Genomic DNA, 25,354 nt, shown 5'->3' with positions numbered 1-25,354 from the left:
TCTGGAGGCCCACTGTCCCGTGTCTGTCCTGAGGGACCTCCAGAGTGCCCACCCCCCCTCCCCATTGGATGTTATATGGCGTGAGGACACGCCTTCCGGAGGGGGGCGTTATGTCAGACTTTGTTCCGTGTTTTGTTTATGTCTACTCCTCGTGCTACGTGTGATTCCCCGTAAAGATTAATAAATTCCTTGGTTGTTGTACTCTTGGTCTCCTCGTTCCTTGCTCCGTGTTCCCGCACCGTAGCAGATCGTGACAGTATGGTAGTATTGTTAGAATTTTTTGACGTAGTAAAAATTTGTGTAATATTAACTGTAAAATATTGTAAAAATGCTACGTGAAAAAAACTGTTAATAGGTGAACAGTTAGTTACCTTACTATATACTGGGGAAAAACTGTAAAAGATCTAACCGGACATTTCATGTAATTTTACAGTAAAATGCTGTCAATTGTACAGTTTTTAGAAGTACAAAAGAACAAAAAAAAAAGTTGATGATCAGCATCATGGTACCAACAAAGCCAGATTGGAGTGGTTTGTTTTTGTCAACTCGAAACTAATCCTGTAACTACCAAGCTACCATCATGGTACAGGCCCCAGATCAATTTCCAGATCAATAATACACAATAATAAGAATTATACTGACACATTCACATTCTTCAGAAAGACTGTTTATGAGACATTGTGGATTTAACCTTTTTACATCTTCACAGCAGAAATGGGCAAAGGTTTTATAAATGAATCATCGCAAACAGAATGTATTGCTTGTTACTCTCGGAGTCCAGGCAGGTGATCCAGCATCATCTTCATCAGTAACATGCATTTTGACAGCAGTCCCCACTTCCTTCTCAGTGACAGATACAGTGTACTGAAAAAAATACAAATAAAAAATAACTGTCATCAGTGGCTGTATAAGTAACCAATTCAGTATCAACTGTTGAATCTTTAGGTTTGGAAATAACCTTTACCTTTGGAGGTTCCTTTACATATTCTACATTCACTGTGACCGTGGCAGTGGAAGTGGGAAAAGAACTGATAAATGGATCATCGTTCTCAACAATCACAGACAGAACGTACTGCTTGGTCTTCTCAAAGTCCAGGGGCTAAATGGAAAAGAAAGTGTATTTTACAAAGGTATGTCATCATCACAACCAATTGTCTGGGCAAACATAGGAGCAACACACAGTACCTTAACAGTGGTGATGATGCCCTCCAGCTGGCTGGGTCCAGTACTGACATTGAAAAACCCACCCTTGTCACCACTAATAATCCGATACTTGGTTGACCAGGCCGGTGATCCAACTTCATCTCCATCAGAAACTGCAAGTTTGGCCACTACATGGCCTACTTTATTCTCTGGGACAGATACGACGTGCTAAAAGATATGCATGGTGTGTAGATATAAGAATTAATGAGTTCAAACACCTACACGTGGTAGAGTAAAACAATTCTAAATGCATAAATATACATTACCGAAGTTTGCTCAAACTGAGGAGGGTTATCATTGCTGTCAGTAATTGTAATAACAGCTGTGCCAGTGGTTGACGAACCTTTTCCTTCCATGTCAGCAGCCACAATTAACAAAGTATATCTGGGCCATTGCTGAAAAGAAACATAGCTGATGAGTTTGTTTACATTAAGTAATTTTATCACCACTTTTGAGATTCATCAAATGTCACTTCTCACCTCTCTGTCCATGTCTGGTTCTCGCACACGAATGGTTCCAGATAAAATGTTGATATCAAACATGTTTGATTTTGGAAATGGTGGCTCTTGGCTGACAATTGCGTAGTTGACTATACCGTTGTACGTTTCTGGGTCATCTGCATCAGTGGCTGTGACTGTCATAAACTCATAATCTTTGATGAGAGAATAAAGACTGATTAGCTGGTAAAAGTTCAAGAAGCATTTGATGAAACAAAAAAATGCTGAAAGCCATTTTACCAAGAAAATGCACTATACATGTACCTTTTCCAGCAGCTTCATGAACATGTCCATTAAAAGGATATTGAGTAAACACAGGCTTATTATCATTTTGGTCAATCACATTGATGAGAATTTCCATTGGACTTTCTGCTATACTAGCCTCACGCCCTGTAGAATGAGCTATAAGCTAAAGAAATTAGAAGAAATATGGACATGTTAAGGGACAAATATCTTAGGTTCAATAAAGACCCAGTTAAATCAAAATTAGACTTGAGTCTTTTCATTCATGTCTATTAGGGGAGCGCTGGGCACAAAGTAACGCAGGGTTAGTTGCAACACACGTGGTTTAAATATTTCCACACATGATAAGCATAACAAAATGTTATGTATAATAGTATTTACTAGTGTCACAAATCCGGTCTGTGGACTTCCGTCTGATTGCCATCAGAGGTCACCCTTCCATTATATTGACACTCACACTCAGGGTGCGAACTACGGGGGAGCTAGGGGGAGCTCAGCTCCCCTTAATAAGACATGGGCTCCCCTGAAAACGTGATTTGTGAAATTTTGGGGGGTCTAAAAAAATATTGACAATGTGTTATTTTGACGTGCAATTTCAGTTTTGCGTAATGTAATCATCATCGTGGATTATTATGTGTAAAATTGCAAAAATATCATTCCATTCATGCATGACGGCAATTTAAACCTAATTCACTTCAATAAAGATAACTATACATGCTATTCTTGTCAAAAAAAAAGTGGGCTCCCCCAAAGTCCACGGTATAGTTCGAACACTGCTCACACTACACAGACTGTTTCACGTTACCTTGGACTACATTTCCCATCTGCCATTTCACTAATCACACGCTCACCTGAAACCAATCACATACACTACATAAGCCACACTCAAACCATTACAGACTGCCGAGTATTGTAGGCGTATATCACTCTCATAGTGATAGCTACTCTACGGAGCCTGTTCTAGTTCTAGCCTGTTCATAATCTAGTCATAGTCCTGCCTTGCCTGTTTTTCCCGTGTTCTGATTCTTGCCTCTGTCTTTCGGATTACCCCTCTCATCTTGCCCTGTTCGGACTCTGTTTACCCCTGCCTGGACTATTGCTGTGTATCTGGATTACCTCTCTTTGCCTTGCCCTGTTGGATATTGTTCGCCGGAGATTGATCACGTCTGTCCTTGGATTACTCTTTGTCTTGCCTACGCTATACCTGTTGTTGTTGTCGACCCTTGCCTGTTTTGGCTGTTTTTAGAATAAAGCTTTGCACATGGATCCGCACGTTTCTCGTTCGCCCCGTAACAACTAGTTACCATATCAACATTATATATAGAAAAAAGTGCGCTAAACTTCAAAAATATTTTGAAGATATCGCTGAACGTAAGGCATGTTATTCGCAATTATGTGTTGTGGCTGGGTTGTTATAGGTCTGCGTGACTCTCGATGTCTTAGGCCTAATTGAACGGAGGAATTATGGTATTCTTCTGTAGCCTGACGACGAGTAACTTTAACCGATGTTCATGTGAAATCAAAGACAGCATGATGCTTTGTAGTCCTAGTTTCTAGTTCTAGTCTAAGTCCAGTCACATCGTGTTGCCTTATTGCCTGTTTCCTGATCTTCTGCCTGTCTTGGTTTTCTCTCTCGTCTTGTCATTTGGACTCTGTTTGTACCTCGCCTGGATTGTCATCTGTCTGTTGGATTACCCGTTTGCCTTGCCCTGTTGGATATTGTTCGCCGGAGATTGATCACGTCTGTCCTTGGATTACTCTTTGTCTTGCCTACGCTATACCTGTTGTTGTTGTCGACCCTTGCCTGTTTTGGCTGTTTTTAGAATAAAGCTTTGCACATGGATCCGCACGTTTCTCGTTCGCCCCGTAACAACTAGTTACCATATCAACATTATATATAGAAAAAAGTGCGCTAAACTTCAAAAATATTTTGAAGATATCGCTGAACATTTAATTTACCATAGTAAAATAACATTTCTGGCTTAAGTAAATTTTTCATCTCAGTTTTTATTATTCATCTAAAATGAGACCAATCTGCTATTATTTTAATCTCCAAACTGTTATTTATCAGCTTAGACAATTTTTTTAATGATTTGCTAACTATCAGAAGACACCAACCAGTTTTAAATTCCAGTTGCGCAGATGGGGTACACTGTTACAATGGGGAACACTGTTACAATGTGCCCCACCATTATTAAAACCCATTTCCGCCTATTTGTGTGTGTGTACGCTTTGTGAAGGACGCAGCCTGCTGTTTGTGGCGTGTTTCTCTTCCTTTTATTGTACTTGTGCATCTCACTGAAAAGGGTAATAAGGTAAATGATTTTGTGCATTGTATGATGCGTAATGTAATGTCTGGTTTCGTATTTGGTTTATGTATTGTTTGTTTCATACAATGTACAAAATCATTTACCTTATTACCCTTTTCAGTGAGATGCACAAGTACAATAAAAGAAAGAGAAACACGCCACAAACTGCAGGCTGCGTCCTTCACAAAGCGTGCACACACACACACCCAAATGGGCGGAAATGGGTCGCGATTTATACAGTCCAATTTGCGCGTTAAGTTCATTTAAAAATAAAAGTCCTTTAGCTACTCCGTACAAAAGGTCAATGCAACGCAATGCAGACTTCATATATTCGGTTTAACAAATTGGCAGTCCTTTACACTCCCACCAAATCATGAGTCACAATACACAAATGATTTCAAAAATACCATGACCCGCAATACAATGCATATAAAAATACATAGTTACGAAAACAACAAAGAAAAAGAATTAACAAGCCTCCAACAGTAAAACCAACTTCTGGACTGGACGTTCAATTACGGAAAGCTTACTAAGACTCTCCAGATTTCCCCCCAAATTTTTATCACCAAGATGAACCCGAACTCTCCTTCAAGATGAAAACTTGCACAGGTGATTTACAATAGTTCCCTGCTCCACTGCCTTTGAAGTAAGACGTTTTCAAACATTTAACACAGAGTCACTTAGTTGTAATTCTGGAACTTCACTAGATGGGAGGGAAATTTCCTTATTCCACAAGAATCGTGTCCCCGTGAACCAGTTAGACGAGATCAGTTCTTCCACGGTGAGACCTTTTGAGACATGATCCGCAGGATTGTCTTTTGTTGGAACATATCTCCATTGCTGCGGCACAGTGCTGAAATTAATCTTTTGTACTCTGTTAGCAACAAACGTGTGGAATCGTCTGGCCTCATTATTGATGTATCCCAGAACAACCTTAGAGTCGGTACAGAAAAATTCGGTAATGTCAGTATATCGAAGCTCTTCTTTAAGGATTCTACTGACACTTACTGAAACAACTGCAGCGGTTAATTCCAACCTCGGAATAGTTGTAATCTTTATCGGGGACACACAAGACTTTGCCATTGCAAGAGCAACATGAACATCTTCTCTTTCATTTTTTAATCTCAGATATGAGCACTGCCCGTACCCACTAGAACTAGCATCCGAAAAATGATGCAGCTCCACTTCTTTCACCCTTCCAAACACAGAAGGAACATGTGTGTGGAGAAGAGTAACTTTCTTCAAGTTTTTCAAATCCCTTTCCAGCACTCCCACCTTGGCTGCAACTCATAACTAAGTGCGTCATCCCAACCTGCGCCTTGTCTACATACTTCCTGAAGTATCTTCTTTCCACGAAGGATGAATGGAGCTAAAAAACCTAATGGGTCATACAATGATGCAATCGTAGACAAGATTCCACGTCGAGTTGCTGGCTGCTCCTTGAGACAAACATCAAACTTAAAACATTCAAGTTCCACATTCCACTGAATTCCCAGTGTTCGCTCTATCAAGGAATCGGATACTTTACAAGGAGGGATACTTTTGGAAGGAGGGATATTTTCCAAGACGGCTTTATCATTGGACACAAATTTGTGAAGTCTAAGACCACCAATAGCGCAAAGTTCTCGAGCTTCTCGAGCAAGCTGAATTGCATCCTCTGTTGTCTGGACACTTGTAACACCGTCATCTACATAAAAGTTATTCATTACAAAGTCAAAACCCAAAGGATACTGATCCTTATTACCTTCAGCCAAATGCTTCAATCCATAATTCACACATCCTGGAGATGAAGACGCTCCAAAGAGATGAACTTTCATTCTATATTCTTGAGGTTGTTCTTTCAAGTCTCCATTTCTCCACCACAAGAATCGCAGAAAGTCTCTGTCTGCCTTGCACACATGGAACTGATGGAACATTTTCTCCACATCACATATTAAAGCAACAGGGTGTTGACGAAATCTGAGAAGAATACCAGTCAAATTGTTCATCAAGTCAGGTCCTTGAAGGAGATAATCATTTAAACTGATTCCATCATACCTCGCAGAACAATCAAAAACAACTCTCAGTTTGTCTGGTTTCTTAGGGTGGTAAACACCGTGATGAGGAACATACCATTTGTTGCCTTCATTCCCGACATCTTTAACTTCCTCTGCCTCTCCTCTTTCAATGACATCCTCTATAAATTTCACATAATGCTCCTTGTACCTTTGGTCCTTTAACAATTTCCTCTTTAGGTGATTAAGTCTCACAAGGGCAAGTTGTCTATTGTCTGGCAGCTTAGGTCTTTCTTTAAAGGGTAGAGGCATTTCATAGTGTCCAGTACAATTCTTCTTTATACCATCACTTAATTTGTTCATAAATGTGATGTCATCTTGAGTTAAGGTTTTGTTATCATCATTAGCATCTTTAAAATCAGATTCTAAAACACGAATGGCATCTGCTGGAGTCAATGGAGGAATTTCTTTAACAGAAAGTCTATGACAGATACCTGTGACACCAGAAGAGTCGAGCCGAGGTAATGAAGGTCCAACAATGCTCCAACCTAGATCAGTTTTGACAGCATAGGGTTCATCATTCTTTCCTAAGATCACTTGTCTTGGCGCCAATGCCCTGGCACAATTATATCCAATCAAAAGCCCAGCCTCACAGTCCTTCAAAGAGGGCATCTCATCAATAATTGCAGAAAGATGATTCCAAAGTTTAGCCGTTTCACCTGTGGGTATATGTGCCTGGTTAACTGGGATACAGTCTTTAGTATAGACAGGGGGGAGTTCAATATAAGTGGCAGAGCTGTAACCTCTTACACGAAGTCCTGAAATCCTTTCACTCTTCACTATAGTATCCTTTCCAGACATAGTAGTCAATTTTAACCTTACAGGAGATTTGTCTGCCTGCAAGACATTGCTCACTTCTTGATCAATAAAGGTTGTATCACTTTGTGAATCGAGCAAGGCATAAACTAATTTTTCTGTACTCACATCTTTGCTTGATGAAACCCATACTGGTACGACCATTGATGTATAGGATGATCTCCTTCCGGATACACTTAAGGACACAGCAGCTGTCGAGTCTCTGATGGTCAAATGAGGTTCGTTTATGGATAGCTACGGCTGAAACCAAGGATTAACCGACACACTACGGACTGTGAAAGGCTGTGTTGTTCTTCAAGTGATATTTATTCTTCGATACACGGCAAACGGATAGCAAGGTGAAACACTTGACCAACGAAAAACATTCCCTTAAAGGCTTAAAAGGAAAAAGAAAAGGGTTTGAACATTTTCAGTGACCTTGAAAGAAACTGTTAAATCGTTTGTTGTTTTGAAGACAATATATTTGTGTTTTCTACCTTTTAAAGAAAGACCTAAGCTGCCAGACAATAGACAACTTGCCCTTGTGAGACTTAATCACCTAAAGAGGAAATTGTTAAAGAACCAAAGGTACAAGGAGCATTATGTGAAATTTATAGAGGATGTCATTGAAAGAGGAGAGGCAGAGGAAGTTAAAGATGTCGGGAATGAAGGCAACAAATGGTATGTTCCTCATCACGGTGTTTACCACCCTAAGAAACCAGACAAACTGAGAGTTGTTTTTGATTGTTCTGCGAGGTATGATGGAATTAGTTTAAATGATTGTCTCCTTCAAGGACCTGACTTGATGAACAATTTGACTGGTATTCTTCTCAGATTTCGTCAACACCCTGTTGCTTTAATATGTGATGTGGAGAAAATGTTCCATCAGTTCCATGTGTGCAAGGCAGACAGAGACTTTCTGCGATTCTTGTGGTGGAGAAATGGAGACTTGAAAGAACAACCTCAAGAATATAGAATGAAAGTTCATCTCTTTGGAGCGTCTTCATCTCCAGGATGTGTGAATTATGGATTGAAGCATTTGGCTGAAGGTAATAAGGATCAGTATCCTTTGGGTTTTGACTTTGTAATGAATAACTTTTATGTAGATGACGGTGTTACAAGTGTCCAGACAACAGAGGATGCAATTCAGCTTGCTCGAGAAGCTCGAGAACTTTGCGCTATTGGTGGTCTTAGACTTCACAAATTTGTGTCCAATGATAAAGCTGTTTTGGAAAGTATCCCTCCTTCAGAATGTGCTAATGATATAAAAGAACCTGATATTTCGTTTGACGATTCCTTGATAGAGCGAACACTGGGAATTCAGTAGAATGTGGAACTTGACCGTTTTAAGTTTGATGTTTGTCTCAAGGAGCAGCCAGCAACTCGACGTGGAATCTTGTCTACGATTGCATCATTGTATGACCCATTAGGTTTTTTTAGCTCCATTCATCCTTTGTGGAAAGAAGATACTTCAGGAAGTATGTAGACAGGGTGCAGGTTGGGATGACACACTGAGTTGCAGCCAAGTGGGAGTGCTGGAAAAGGGATCTGAACAACTTGAAGAAAGTTATTCTTCTCCGCACATATGTTCCTACTGCGTTTGGAAGGGTGAAAGAAGTGGAGCTGCATCATTTTTCGGATGCTAGTTCTAGTGGGTACGGGCAGTGCTCATATCTGAGATTAAAAAATGAAAGCGAAGATGTTCATGTTGCTCTTGTAATGGCAAAGTCTCGTGTGTCCCCGATAAAGATTACAACTATTCCGAGGTTGGAGTTAACAGCTGCAGTTGTTTCAGTAAGTGTCAGTAGAATCCTTAAAGAAGAGCTTCGATATAGTGACATTACCGAATTTTTCTGGACCGATTCTAAGGTTGTTCTGGGATACATCAATAATGAGGCCAGACGATTCCACACGTTTGTTGCTAACAGAGTACAAAAGATTCATTTAACAATGGAGATATGTTCCAACAAAAGACAATCCTGCTGATCATGTCTCAAGAGGTCTCACCGTGGATGAACTGATCTCGTCTGAACGCAGGCCGTGAAAAAGGCCCATATTACAACCAACAGCGGAGACGCATCATATACAACATATAATCGTCACTTCCCTACAGGTACTGTTTACTAACAAGGTGACAGCGCCAACTACTGGCCTAGCATATGTAATACAGCGTTTTTGGCCGTTTTCACAGATATGTGTAAACGCGAATCATTTTGAAAACGTTGTCGTGTATACGTGTATAAGGGAAAGACTTTTCCGTTTTTGACTACATCGTTGTCGTGTAAACGTAGCCTCAGTCACACTGATGGAGGCTATTTTTTGCTTAATGTAAAATAGACATGTTCTATCTAAAACAAAAATAATTATGGTGTAACATTAAGTAGTGTGTTTTCAACTGCAGAATACACACACATTTCTGCATTAATAAACAAAAAATTAAGGTCTAATAATAATTCAAGTTTATCTGTGCTATTGTTCTTGCTGACCACAAACTCGACTACGAATTAACTTTGCTAGTCTTTGTGTCCGCAAAGCAAGAGAATGGCTAGTCATTCCTTTCACTTCATAATAAGTTTTTGCCTATGTAAACATAACAATTGCTGTGTATAACATTAAATCAATGTTTTAGAACTGCAGAATACACACACACACACATCTCGAAAAAAGCAGATTTGCTCTGGATTTGAACCCGTGTCGTTGAACCGCCTTAACACTGTTGAACAACGCTGTGACACTCAATTGACCATATGCACAGAGTGCTATTTAGAACTTCCAGATAAAGATAAACCAGCTCATAACGTTCCGGTGAAGCTCATTTTATATGTGCTATATATAGGTAGAGACTCTCACAGAAACCTCTCCTGCCTCATTCTTATGAGAAACTGATAAACAAAATAAGTGCAACACTGTAAATAATGATAGCGGAATTAACATACAGTTTCATGTTATTAAAGAACATATAATTTTATATGCCGAGTCTGGTAATCCCAGGAAAGTACCCAGACAATGCTGACAAATAAACACTATCATCTCTTAAACGACATCGTAATGGTATTCTCGATAATCAATATCTTACCTTCATAGCCATGAACACATTTTTTAAATCGTATAAAATTTTAAAGCCTTTATTATTTCTGAACTCTACAGCTGTGCAGTAAAATTCACTTTATTAAAGGTTCACTTTTCATTCATGAAGACGACATGAAGAAATGTGCCAAAAACTCTTGGCGAAAAAGACTTTTTAAGATAAAAATGAAATTACCGTTATAACCAGGAGATGGCAGCAGAGGATCACTCATTGACTGCAGCTGCCATTTCAACTCCCTATAGTTTTTTTCACATCTTGCTTTTTGGTTTATTACAAAATAAATATTATAACTAATTTTAGTACTTTATTGCACTGAAGTGTAAAATATAGCAAGTGCAGGAAGTCACAAATTCACTTGTCATTTAAAAAAATAAATAAGGCCAGACAACAGCCTATAATGCTGAATTATTTAAAGGGGTCCATTAGAATATCATTAAAATAATTCCCACTTAGGGAAATTCGAATGGTTTGGAGGTGGGGAGGGGCGAGGTCATGTTTAGAACGCTTGGTTGAGTGCATCAGACAAGACGTCGAAGAAGTGCTTCATGTTTTGTAATATGTAAAGTAATTCATAAATAACTATTAAAATTGACAGCAATACATAATTACAGTACGTTTTGAATTTTTGAAATAAACATAATACATCTTACCGTTGCACTTATCTGTACATAGTAAATGCAGTTATTTTTCAGCGGGTGGGGGGTGTGCCCGAAGCTTGAATCCGTATTCAGAAAGGCATGGAAAACAAATAACGTTTGCTAACGGCTGCCTGTTACATTACAGCAGGGGCGGACTGGGACAAAAATTCAGCCCTGGCACTGTAGCCACACCGGCCCACATTACCACACCGACACAGCCCCACCCAAGGACACACGCATTCACTAGGCCTACGCGTGCCTCAAAAGAGGGCTTACAATGACTTACTATTTTAATTTATAGGCTAAATAAATGAGTGCACTTAAGACAGTAACATTTTTGTCAAAATAATTCATGAATGCTTTATTTTTAAATAACCTTTTACAGTTTTGGAAATGTGTTTGTGTACTATTCATTCTTAACATATTTCATTCATTCATTCACAGACGTATTTAGGTGATTTTATTATACTAAGCTTTTTCCCCCAGAGTTAGATGCATGCTTCACTGTTAAAGTTATTATTAAATAACTAGGCCTATTATAACATTGCATTCAGTTAGAGAGCAAAGGAATGACAACACAATGCCGGTGTTCTGACAATTTGATCTTATTAACATGTACACCTACCCCAACACTAAACCTACCCTTACAGTAGGATAAATACCGTGTTGGTAGCATAATCTGATAGGTAGCATTATTTTTGCAACCATCAGTTTTGCAAAGCTAAACTGCATTTTATTTCTGCATTTGAAAACAAATGTTGTGAATCAGGTGTTTGTTCTCTGCAGTCATTCAGAGAAATGCGTCATATTTGCTGCACAGATTCTGAGTTCGGCCGATCTGCAAATATCAGTTTCACAAAAGAGCATTTAAATGAATATATAGCCTAAGATCTCATTAAATTACAAAACTCTTAGGTTGTATTGTGTTGAATGTGACTCACAAGAAATGTTTTATTAATCAGTCATTTTTGTTTAGCCTAAACATGAGGATTCTAATTTATTCCTTTGGTTTAAATTTCCATATGTTTTTCCTATAAGACGAAACATTTTACTAGTTTCTTCATTTTTTAGTTAAATCACGGGAATGAATAAATACTGTGCAACTTTCTAACTAATATGAAGGAAGGTTTTTATTTTTTTTTTTTTTAAAGGGGTCATATGATGCTGCTAAAAAGACATTATTTTGTGTATTTGGTGTAATGAAATGTGTTTATGCGGTTTAAAGTTAAAAAAACACATTATTTTCCACATACTGTACATTAAAAACACAGTGGCCTAGCGTGAGGGGAAGCCCTGGCTTAGCTTGTGCTGAGGCCGGGATAGAGTGAGCTGAGGCCGGGCTTTCGTGAGGGCACATAGGGCACATTTTACCCACACTTCCTTTGGCTTTGAGCTGCCAAAAAAGCTCCATACAGACAACTTGAAATGGAATGCTAAAATGTGTTATAACTTACCCCACCCCTGTCATCCAATGTTTAGTTAGCTGTATTAGCATAATGGTTTGAAATTAGCAGTTTAAAAATGCACATGCAAATCACATTTTGCCTGAGAATCTACAGTTGATTCTAATGCAAGTTATATGATTTAAACTTCAACAGTTTAAGTATTAAGCAAAATATAGTTTTGGTAAAAAAAAAAACGGATTCTTTCACCAAAATCAGTTTTTTTCTTTATAAAATCTGCATATATTTATTTACAGCCTTGACAACCATTCATATAAGATTGGGGAGGAAGTGGCTAAATAATGAAATTATCATGGGACTCCTAGCTTATCCCTGATCAGTGGAAATGGTGTTGTTACAACTCTCCCCATGTTACAACCATACCCGTCGCCCCTACAGTAAAAGTAGCACTCTTAAAGCGCTGCTGTCATTTTAGCATATATTTCACTCTAACTGTAGTCAAAAAGCTGAAACTTTAAGCAATTCGAATAATTAGTTCAGATTTCATGTTATAATGTTATATTATTATTGTTATTAAACTAGTAACTTATTTCATTATTTTTTATCTTCAATCACAAATAAAAACGTCACATGCTGACACGGTGTTAACAGTCCCTTTGCGCCACCTGGTGGTGATTTCGCGAACAAGTTTCACATATGACTGATTTGTATTTGCCGCTGCGGCATTACCGCGATGGCAAGTTCGACGGTAATAGGCATCCTGGTTGACTACCTACTGTACATTTAAAATGTACAGTCTCTGTAAAAACAAGAAATGAAAACTGTCAAACCTTTTAAAAGTGACCTTAAATGACCTTACTCTGTATGAAGCTTTTTTTTCTCTGTCCAGTGGCTGAGTCACAAAGAGATTCCCTGATAATCTTTCAACAGTGAAAATCCCTTTTGGGTCCTGATCTGCCCCTTCACCTGTGATGCTGTATACCATTTCAGTTTCCTTGGCAAAGTCTGACTTTATCTAAATTCAGAAAGCAGTAAGAGAACAATTCAATAACAGACCTCTTTCTCATCCATCTCATAATGAAAATAATGAAAGTCTTCATGACTTTCACTCACCTGGACCAGCTTCATTGGGAATGATCCTCTGCTATTCTCAGGTACATGGAACGGAGGAATAACCCAACCTCTCTTTGCTCTCTTTGCTCTCTTTAGACCTGCTGAAGACCTTGCAAATGCCAAAGGTGGATGATTAAGTGGAGATTCTATCTGTGAAGCAAAAATGGCATAAGGAGTGAACCATAATTTTGAACCATTTTAGAGGGGACATATCCCTCTGGGTTGTTTGTTTGTTTGTTTGTTTATTTATTTTATTTTATTTCAACAACTTTGTAACATCTACATCACTTTCAGCCCTTCATTACCCACATGCTTCTCTCTTAAATACATAATGGCAGAAAGTGGGTGGAGCAGTGAATGCTGAGTGCAAGAGGTAGCATTTTCTATTTGTATGATACGATCTAATTTGGAAAGTGATCTCAAAAAATGGGTGGTGGCTTCAAAAGGGTACATTGACTCGGTAGAAAGCACAGGGGACACCAATGCCTCTGGGCCCCCTATACTCAGTGTCAGGGGCGTAGCCATCATTTCAGAAGTGAGGGGTGCGGGGGACGAATTTACGTGATATTAAAAGTGGGGCGTAATCTACGCCCCTGCTCAGTGTGCCTTTTTCATCCACTAGTGACACCTCTGGGTCTACAAACAAAAATACTTTTGCTATCGCCACAAAATATGCTAAGGCAGACACCCCTCTGAGGCAGATGTGGCCTAATGATTAGCGAGTCAGATTTGTAACCCAAAGGTCGTGGGTTTGAGTCTCGGTAGGGATTGTAGTTTCTTAATTTTTGTCAGGATATCTTATACATCCACAGAGAGAGACAAAAACCCTAATATGGACTAAGGCATTCAGTTATCACTTTAGCTGAATAAAATGCAGATAGAGACGTTATAACGGATGAAACACGAAGACAATAAACAAACGATTGCAACTAAATTATTTATCTTTGTTCTTAAAGCCATGTTGGGTATTTTTATATGAATATGTTTATAATGGAATGCTAATAGCCTTTATCACTGAGATATTATAATATTATAAAATGATTTTGCCTCATTCTGTGATATGAAACCATGTCAGATCACAAAATTAAGATATTATAATATTATAGAATATTATAAAAATGATTTTGCCTCATTCTGTGATATGAAACCACGTCAGATCACAAAATTAAGTTGTTTCAAACACTCAGCTGATGTTATGAAATGAATTTGGAGCAAAAACACATCATTATTGTTTTCAAATGTACTGTACAGCCCTGGTGTGTCATCCGTAGATACAGCGGGTAAAATAAGAATTGAACACGTCACCATTTTTCCCAGTAAATATATTTCTATAGGTGCTGCTGACATGAAATTCTCACCAGATGTCGGTAACAACCTAAGTAATCCATACATACAAAGAAAACAAAACAAATAAGTTCAGGAATTAAGTTATGTGTAATAAAATGGAATGACACAGGGAAAAAGTATTGAACTACTGAAATTTATTTAATGCTTTGTACAAAAGCCTATGTTGGTAATGACAGCTTCAAGATGCCTCCTGTGTGAAGAAACTTGTCGCATGGATGCTCAGGTGTGATTTTGGCCCATTCTTCCACATAGGCTTCGAATCTTGAAGGTGCTGTGGGCCTCTTCTATGAACTCTGATCTTTAGTTCTTATTTTCTATTGGATTCAAGTCAGGTGATTGGCTGGGCCATTCTATCAGCTTTATTTTCTTTCTCTGAAACCAATTGAGAGTTTCCTTGGCTGTGTTTGGGATCTTTGTCTTACTGAAATGTCTACCCTTGTTTCATCTTCAAGTCAACAGCACCTTTAGAAATATATTTACTGGGAAAAATGGTGACGTGTTCAATACTTATTTGACCCGCTATATATTTTTTTTTCATCACCATGTCCCTTTAGAGCCTCCATAGTCGCCGTGTGTAGAAGATACAGTTATGGTTCAATGGCCATGTGTCTTTTCAAACGTAGTAAATGTCTTTCTATGAAAGTGTTATTTTATGTACTATACAGATTTGTTGTGAATTGGTGGGTTTTTGTTAAATGTGAGCCAAAATCATCACAATTAAAAGAACCAAAGACTTAAACTACTTCAGTCTGTGTGCATTGAATTTATTTAATACACGAGTTTCACAATTTGAGTTGAATTACTGAAATAAATGAACTTTTCCACGACATTCTAATTTATTGAGATGCACCTGTATATTACAATAGACAAATGATATTGTCTCTTCATTAACTGGACCATATGTAGTCATATCTGACAACTTGACAAATGTTTTCTGAATTTAGGATATTTAAATACAAAGGTATTTTGCATATCACAGATTTCTTTGGAAACTGACTAGTCTCAGATTGCCTTTATTAAACTTCATTAAACTATGAAACTACAATGAAGTTTACGCATAGTTAATCTATAAATTAACCATTCACACAGGGTTTTTTGGGGGGACTTTTTCATGCTTTTAGCAGACAGGATAGTAGAGAATGACAGTAAAGGGTGAGGTGGAGAGTTGGGAACAGGACTGGCTAAGAGTGTCAAGTCAGGACTTGAACTCAGTTGGCCGGAGGTGCAGTTGCATCATATGTCAGTACACTAACCACTAGGATATCAGCGTCGATAAAATAAAGTTTAAGCTATATGATCTAAAAGAATTGGTTGTCTTGTGCCTCCGTCTAGTGGACAACATTAGTATTATGGCCTTCATCTTACATTTCCATTGAGATAAATGGTTGACATTTTATAAAATGCTGTTAGCACCCAGGGCATCAGAAATTCATGAAGGTTGGCATGTTTACTGGTTAGCACGAGTACACTTAAAGGCCGCAATATGTAGGCTCCTACAATAAAAAGAGGCAACTTTTCAGTTTAAATAAAGTCATGTCATGCAGCTTGACAAATTTTTTATATAATTTTGACATGCTAAAACAAAGGTAACATTTAATGATCTTGAAATGTTTTAGAGATCACATATTTCTTTGCAAACTGATACAGTTAATTCATCCATATGAAACTTTGAAATATGATTTTTTTTTTGCATCTTGTTTACTACAAGTCATTATTCAGAACCATTGACACTGGTTTCCATTTATAATTCAATTTTATTTAAATTTATGAGCATTCATGTGTCATTCATATTGATATTAAGAGTTGATCTCTGAGAAATTGCTGAAACCCTCAAAAAAATCTGCTTACACTATATCAGTTAGGTAACACTTTACAATAAGGGTACATGAATAATCATGTACTAATGCCTAAATTAATACTTAATTCATCAAATACTAATGATTATTAAAGTTGTTAACTAATCATGAATTAATGAAGAGCTATCCTTAACTACAATTGGAGTCATATGGATTCACGCATGAATAACGGCAGCCTTAAACCATGTTTGATAGTTAATGCATTAATTAACATTTATGGGTAAACTAAATCAAACAGCCTCAATAAGAAAGAATAAGAAATACTACGACTTTGAAATAAATTAAAATAATTTAATACTATCATTTTTTTAACTGTTGTTAAAAAATTAAGCTTTTTACATCTTCAGCTTTGCCATAAACATTACTGGGTGGAAAAAGATTAGTTGATCCTCCTCATCAAGTGTAGAAAATACTAAAAACACTAATAACTAATCTTGTTTTGTGTTGTTCTCTTTCCCTTTAAACTCACCCTGCTGTGACTTATAAACAGCTAAATAAAAATAAAACCTCAAAATCCACAAAGAACATTTGTAGAAGAATCCTGAAGAAATGCCCGTAAACAGTTCACTCTCCATCCAGACGCAGGCCGTGATGATATTGTACCTCCGCTCTCTGACTTCTTGAAAATCCACACCACATCTCTTAACCGGGCTAAATACTCGCTGTGTTAGTACATGTGTATTTGATAGTAAATATAAAATAAATCATGAGCTGAGTTTAGTAGGTAGTGTAACGGTTGCTGTGCTCTGAGGAGGCGCACGACACAGGAGTAATCCAATAACTCCAATAACCCCGTCCGGCTCCGCCTTGGTCAGTCGTCGACCATCTGCCGCCTCGGGACTCTACTCCTCTGGCTTCGCCTCGTCACTCCGTCCCTCCGGCTCTGTCAGGCTCCTCCTTCCATTTGGCTCTGCCTTCATCCTCACTCGCTCTGGCTCCGCCGCGGTCTTCCGGATCCCCGTCTCCGTCTTGGTCGCCTGAGCCTTCAGCTCTGCCTTGGGCCTCCGGATCCTCTGTGTCACCCTGGTTCTCCGTCTGCTCGGCTCCACCTGGGTCTCCACCTACAGCGGCTCAGTCTCCGTCAGTCGGCCCCCTGGTGTTGTCGGCCCCTTCTCCACCATGGCTCCTCCCGCCGTCGACTCCACCGTGGGCCGCTATCCTGGCTGGCCTCTGGATCTCCACTGGCTCCTCCTACTCCAGGTTCCTCCCTGGCTCCTCCCTCAATCTACTCCACCCTGGCCCTATGAACTATGCCCCTTTCCTATTGCCTGCCCCTCACCTGCCCCACGCCCGCCTCCTGAACATGTGTTGGACTGCTTTTGTCGGCGCGAGGGCGCACCATTCCAGGAGTGGAGTGAAATGTCAGGTTTCTGTTGTGTTTTGCTTTGCTCCCTGTGACCTAGTTTTCCTGTTTTCCCTGATTAGTTCATTAATTTCCACCTGTGTCTGATTTATTATCTCGTTTGTCTCCAGCATTTAAGTCATGTGTTCTCCCCTGGTCCTTTGTCTGCTATTATTTTGGTCTACGTGTTGTGCTACCTCTTGCTCCTGGATTCCTTCTGTTTCTTGTGTGGATGTATCATTAAAAAACTATTGCTACATTAAAGTGATTATTAAGTTTCGAATATGGATATTTTTCTTACAAAAACGCATCAGTTCGCTACAGGAGGCCTTTGTTCACCCCCTGGAGCCGTGTGAGACACTTTTTTTTTTAATGGATGGGCGCTTTTTATTTAACTTCTTTTGTACTGATGCATGGATGCATGCAACACCCGCTGAGTGGCATTAAACAGCTTGAAAGATCAAAGACAATTTTTAATATAACTCCGACTGGATTCGTCTGAAAGAAGAAAGTCATATACACCTAGGATGACTTGAGGGTGAGTAATTTATGGGCTAATTTTCTTTTTGGGGTAAACTAACCCTTTAAATGCTGGAGACAAACGAGATAATAAATCAGACACAGGTGGAAACGAATGAACTAATCAGGGAACCAGTGTTAATTTTGACAGGCATTTTTGATTTAGTCTTAGTCTTTATCTTTAGAAAATGCTTAATAGTCTTAGTCACATTTTAGTCATTTGACTCTTTCATAGTTTTAGTCTAGTTTTAGTCGACGAAAAGTCATTGCATTTTTGTCAACTTTTAGTCAGTACTTTGTCAAACTGCAGTTACCAACATTTATTTTGGTAGCTATTTTATATTTAGTCTTCAAACAAAAATAGTCATTAATTATTCTCTCTTTAGACCAAATCAATTAAGTTTAGGAGAAATTTCAATCAAGGATTGAATTTGGAAAAACTTGAATAAATGATGACAATTTTCATTTTTAGGTGAACTATCCATTTAACAGTAGTGAAAAGGGAGTAACTTATAAAAATTATAGTTGTTCATATATAATATATATAATTTATAATTTTTTGAAAAAGAAGCAGAATAAGATAATAAGATAAATACGAAAGAGATACAAATGAAACTCATTTTTCAGATACAGTAGGTTACTTCTTTCTTTGCGTGAACATTTGGGTGGTGTTATGCAAATCTTCCCACATCGTGACGTAGACATGTGGGGGCGTGTTTAAACGAAGCGTTTTAGGAGGGTGTCGACAAGTCTTAACTTTTATAAAGAATATCTCTTTGAATTTGAGACTTTAGTCTTTGCAACTTTAGGGATCTTATCTATGCACGAACAGCTTGTAACACTCCAAAGAGAAAGGAAAACTTGAAATTGCATCATATGACCCCTTTAATATTTTGTATTATTCGTTTAAGTTTAGTCATAACGTCAGTATTTAGGGTTTGTTTCTGGTGGAACACTTATTAGTGTCGCACTCTAGGTGCTCGCGGTTTGCTGGCATTTTAATCTAATAAATGTTGTCTGCTTTTGTAAACCGAATTAATAATTAAATTCATGTTTGCATCTGTGTTTTATTGGAAGTTATGTACAGTAATTAATGGTATTATTTTGTTGTTTAATTGTGTATGCTTCGGTTAGTATTAGCTTCTGGAGGTGTATTTACAGGTATGTTTGGACTTTCTTTTGAGTCCATATATGATGTAAATAAATAATAAAAGGACTATAAATAACCTTTATCGTTGTTTGTTGTACTGGTGGTGTAAAGGAATAAAGATGACTCTCACAGCATGTGTATGTTTGGACTTTCTTTTGAGTCCATATATGATGTAAATAAATAATAAAAGGACTATAAATAACCTTTATCGTTGTTTGTTGTACTGGTGGTGTAAAGGAATAAAGATGACTCTCACAGCATGTTTAATGGTTTTTATTTGATGATTTGTTAATGCATCATTGTGTCATCATGAGTTTACTTTGAGGGCCCATCATAACTAACTCATTATTAACTACCCATACACTAACATAAACTCATGGTTTGTTAATGCATTATTTTTTCATGACTTTACTTGAGAGGGCCCACAATAATTAACTCCTTATTAACTACCCATACACTAACATTAACTCATGGCTTGTTAATGCATTATTTTGACATGACTTTACTTCAGGAGACCCAATCATAATGAATTCACTGTTAACTACCTACTAAACTCAGCTCATGATTTATTTTATATTTACTATCAAATACACATGCACTAACACAGCGAGTATTTTCCTCGGTTAAGAGATGTGGTGTGGATTTTCAAGAAGTCAGAGAGCGGAGGTACAATAGCATCACGGCCTGCGTCTGGATGGAGAGTGAACTGTTTCCGGGCATTTCTTCAGGATTGTTCTACAAATGTTCTTTGTGGATTTTGAGATTTTATTTTTATTTAGCTGTTTATAAGTCACAGCAGGGTGAGTTTAAAGGGAAAGAAGACAACACAAAACAGACAAGATCAATCATAAAGCTGAAGATGTCAAAATCTCAAATTATGATATTAAATTCTTTTAATTTATTTCAAAGCCAGAGTATTTCTTATTTTTTCTTGAAGAGGCTGTTTGATTTAGTTTAGCCATAAATGTTAATTAATGCATTAACTATCAAACATGTACTAACATGTAATTAAGGCTGCCGTTATTCATGCGTGAATCCATATGACTCCAGTTGTAGTTAAGGATAGCTCTTCATTAATTCATGATTAGTTAACAACTTTAATAATCATTAGTATTTGATAAATTAAGTATTAATTTAGGGATTAGTACATGATTATTCATGTACCCTTATTGTAAAGTGTTACCCAGTTATCTAATATCTGATATTGTCTATGTGAACCACAGACATCATTTGGTAAATTTAAATGTAAAGGAAGACAACAATATAAGACAACAATATACCAATATATATATCCTGTGGTTCCCTCTAGCAGACAACATTAGTATAACGTGTTGTGGTCCGTCGACCATTTTGAGTTGGCAAAAATATCTTTTTTGATCTCCTCTTAAACCACTTGACTGATTCACACAAAATTTTGCATGCATCATCTATAGACACTAATGACAAAAAGTTATCAAAATAATTTTAATTAGTCAAACCGTTTAGAAGATATAAGCTTGTTTATTTTGTAGCCATGGCTCCATACACTTATTAAACTATATTTTCTAAACCATTTGATGAATCCAAATTCTTTTGATATTTTTTTTGTCATCAGGGTCTCTAAATGCATAAAAATGTGGCATTAATTGGACAAATGGTCTAGGAGGAGTTAGAAAAAGTAGGTTTATAAAAAAGTTTATAATGGTGGAATAATTTTACAGATGACAAAAAAGAAAAGAAAAAATCCTAGATATATGTTTTACTTGACTCAGAGAATCATAGGAAAAAAATAATTTTGATTGTAACCTGTATGGTTCAAAAATAATAAGAAGATCAGTACAAATATTTTAGAGTTTCGGCACCTTCGGTGGACTCCTAAAAAACACTTTAAATTAAATATATTTGTTTGATATTGACAGCTCTTTGGGGATTTGGGGATATATTACGTTACAAATGTTATATTTTTGGACCAGTTTTAAAGTTTTATTACACTTTTGTTCCTGAAATCCACGTTTTTTCTGGGATCAGTATAATCTTTTTTTTTTTTTTTTTGGATCAAAGGTATTCCTATCCTACTAAAAAGTTTTAAATACCACAAAATGACCCTTTGATCCAGATCAAAACCAAGATTAGATTTTGTGATCTAATCCAATTTTAGAATCCTTTTTTTTTTTTTGAACAGCCCTTTTCCGGAATCTGATCAGATTACTGTTGAACAACTGGCCTGTAATGTTTATGCTCAAAACTCACTTAGAGTGTTTGTAATAACTTTCTATTGCAACCTAATGTGAATTTTTTTATTTAATAATGCATAACTTTCTTGTGTGAATTTCTTATATATTTGTTTGAAAAAAACACTGTGTGAGGGTTGGTAGCTAGCTAGTTAAAAAGACTGTACCACAGCTGTATCACATCTAGCTTCAGTGACATCTGCACCATTTTATTTCTATTTCTTTCATTTTATGTCTCTTCTGTTACTGTGGCTACAGTGTTTGCTGAAATACATAATACATGATACATGATACATGCAAAGCACAGATTTCACAGGAATACTGATGTAATGAGGTCAGAGGTTTATGTTTGTAGAGGAATTTACAATGGCTTCAAATGCGGCTTAACCAATCAGAATCAGAGACTGGAACTATCAGTTTATCTCTTATTTACATTGTGTCTACACTTTGTTTGTCTTGTGTAGAACTCAGAATTGAACAAAAATTCTGCTGTTTTATCGGCCACTTTGCTCAATGCTGAAAAAACGTGTTTTAAATAGAAACATTTGATGCTCTCCAGAGCTCAAACATAAATATGCACTGGAACTTTTGCCACTTTTTTTTTTTTTTTTTTTTTGCCAAATCAGGTGGGCCCTAAACATGTATAGAAGTTGATAACTAAATGTGTCCATTTAAATTGCCATAATAAATTAACATATTAAAAAAACGGAAATGTCCAGCAGACTTGTATTGTATTGCACAGCAGTTTCTTGAAGGAAATGATTGGTACCTGTGGAGAGGAGATGTTCATGACTGTATCCTTGTGATGCCCATTAAGATGTTGGACAAATTCAACTCTGATAGATACAGTGTGCTTCTTGCCATTGGCGTCCCAAGCATGCACTGAAAACACCTCGTAAGCCTCATGAAGAGTCAGTGGTCTCTTCAGTGTAACAGTCCCATCCATGTTCACATCAAACCGCTTGTCAACAGACTGAAAGAGTATTCTTGTTTTTCCATCGCATGTATTAAAATTTACTGTCAGAAATCAGAAAGGGAATCAATTGGTAAAACAAAACATCTTATTATGTATGTAACCTTGGTTCCCTGGGTGGGGAAAGATACACTGTGTCAGTAGCTGATGCAATGGGAAGACCCTGAAGCACATGAAGAATCACACCAATTCATTGGCTGATTGCACTAGCACCACCCTCCAAAGTAGCACATCAATGGTGGCTTAAAAGGATGCATCTGTGCCTCCTTCAATTTCTAAAAAAGGAATTCATAACCATAACAAAGCAGTATGGCAGAGTTACACTACTTCTCTGCTCATTTCAAGGAAGCTGCTGGGAGCTGGAGTGGGATTGATTCACAGGAGCTCACCAGCCCACCAGGGAAACTTACAAATGAAATCATTCACCGTGTCTCTGAAAAACCCAGACTGAGCAAAAGAAGGATCCAGCAGATAGGACATCTTTCTCCAGGATATCTGAGGTTCAACCACAAATGTCTCTCAGTTGTGGCTCAAAGTTATGTGGAAAGATAACTCTCGCTGTGGGTTGCTGGAAATTCTAACAAGACATGGGGCAGTTAAATTGCTTCATGAATATGACACATCAGAGGAGCGATGTTATGTCCTTTTGAGTAATGCCTCAGAGGGTGGCTCTAGCACCATTAGCCAATGAATTGGTGAAAGCCAATCAATGAACAGGCTTAATAACACCTGGAGGATGTTTGCATAGCGCAAGTTATTGACGCAGCATCAGTGGCATATATCATTAAATAACACTTATTTATGAGCTACAACACTTACACTTGAGTGAGACAATTGAACAATGATGACAGCAAATTTAGCAGATACAGTGCATGTATACAATTTGATTGAATGTAATAGTTAGTTAAACATTTTTTTTAAATAGAAGAATTGGTGTATGTAGATATCTGATTGCATTGTGTAGAGAGATTAATCAGCCAAATACTAAAAAATATTTAAACAAAAGCTCTCAACATTAATTTGCTAGAGATATTTGAATATAGCTTACCTCTTCCTAGTGTTTTTCCCTTGTAAAGGTGATCTCTGTGCACTTTAAAAACCAGCAACTCCGACTCTAAGCCAGCTGTGCATGGAGACTCCTCCGCAAATCCACACAAAAATGCCTAATTTGAAATGCAATAAATATCATTCATTAACATATATACACTTGAATTGTAAGGTATTTTGATTTATTAATCACTTTAGGCACAAGGGTCTACATGGCTGCCAACATTTGAGTTCAACTTGGAGTGAAAATACCCACAGCGGATGGGATGGGGGTTTGGTTGGGGTTATATATAGAGTCTTGTCTGACATCTGGACATGCTTAGTAGTTACCAGTTAATGTCATGATGAATTGTGCTGTGTTTTTATCATAAAATGATGTAAAATAACTGTTGCTGTGCTGCAAAACTTATAACTTTTCAACACAACAAATATAGCAACGCACAGTGAAATAATTTTTACAAATAATTGCAATTGCATTTAAAAAATAATTTGATACCAAAATTCTAATATTTTTCTATTAAACTATTAGTCATCGACATTGCATAATTCACATCTGTATACAAAGTATATTTTTCCCCGTCCATTGCTAGTTACTAGGTCAGTCATTGCAATTTGTGAAATCTCGCATTTGTATTATGTAGCCTAGCAAATAGCGCAAGCAAATAGAGCGTCCATATAATCACTAAAACGCTGTCACTGACATAAGTTTTATCGCAATCTCAGTGTTCTGTTATAATCAATGAGGCTCTCTACAACGCACAATAGATCTCTTATTTGCATCATGTCTATGTCAACACTTACAATGAGAGGATTCTCAAGCTTGCAGGAAAAAATCTGACATTTTGTGTGGTGAGTAAATTCTGACCAACTTGAACTTAATGGCCAAACAGAGGTGTTCAAGAAATCAGTAGATATGTCTGTGAATGGCTGCATTGCTCAACGCTGCAAAACACGTTGTAAAAAGAAATGTTTGATGCTTTCAAGAGCACAAACACAAATTGTGCGCCAAAGCACTGGCGTTTACCAAATCTGTTTTGCTAATATCCTATTATTACAGTGTCAACTGAGGGTGCTTTTGTTTTTGTCTGAGGGTTTTCACTGCATGAGAAAATGGACGTGTGGCGTGAGAGTATGAGAACAGTGTCAATTGTGTGAGTCTCACGCTGAATGCATGAGAGTTGGCAGCCCTGAGTCTATATGGGCTAAACTGTGGATAATTTTCCATTGTTTTGACACAAAATGCATCCAGTGACTGCATCTTTCAAATTACATGAATTGTTGTCTCACTCAGACACAAACAACACCATAATTCTATGGGCCACTTTTACTAACAGCTTGCGCCAGCGCAAACCATCCTTTGGCATTAAAATAGTACTGTCAGGATTTACTGAAGACGCACAGTGACGAATTAGCACTGAAAAGGCGTGGACACAGTTATTTTTGTGCCTGACCTTATTAAGTTGGCTTGAGAAAGCGAAGCAAAGCATCACTATTATTATCTTGCATACTTATTATTATTGGTGCTTGCGAAGCAAAGCATCACTATTACTATCTTGCATACTTATTA

At 37.5% G+C, this 25,354-nt stretch overlaps 1 protein-coding gene across 1 annotated transcript in view; it reads right to left on the bottom strand.

The window, feature by feature from the left end:
- The window catches only part of LOC107730137 (B-cadherin-like), a 77,176-nt gene that overhangs the window by 38,759 nt on the left and 13,063 nt on the right, over positions 1–25,354 (bottom strand). Inside the window, exons 2-6 of the mRNA XM_016540872.1 lie at positions 23,789–23,903; positions 22,537–22,784; positions 13,344–13,493; positions 13,090–13,245; positions 1,965–2,109 (exon numbers count right to left, since the gene is read on the bottom strand). Coding sequence (XP_016396358.1) covers positions 1,965–2,109; positions 13,090–13,245; positions 13,344–13,493; positions 22,537–22,784; positions 23,789–23,903 — 814 coding nt within the window. The remainder of the gene's footprint in view (positions 1–1,964; positions 2,110–13,089; positions 13,246–13,343; positions 13,494–22,536; positions 22,785–23,788; positions 23,904–25,354) is intronic.

The sequence above is a fragment of the Sinocyclocheilus rhinocerous genome, unplaced genomic scaffold (genome assembly GCF_001515625.1).
Source record: "Sinocyclocheilus rhinocerous isolate Xijiao unplaced genomic scaffold, SAMN03320098_v1.1 scaffold36, whole genome shotgun sequence".
NCBI classification, from domain to species: domain Eukaryota; kingdom Metazoa; phylum Chordata; class Actinopteri; order Cypriniformes; family Cyprinidae; genus Sinocyclocheilus; species Sinocyclocheilus rhinocerous.
This window is presented reverse-complemented; position numbering and strand designations above follow the sequence as displayed.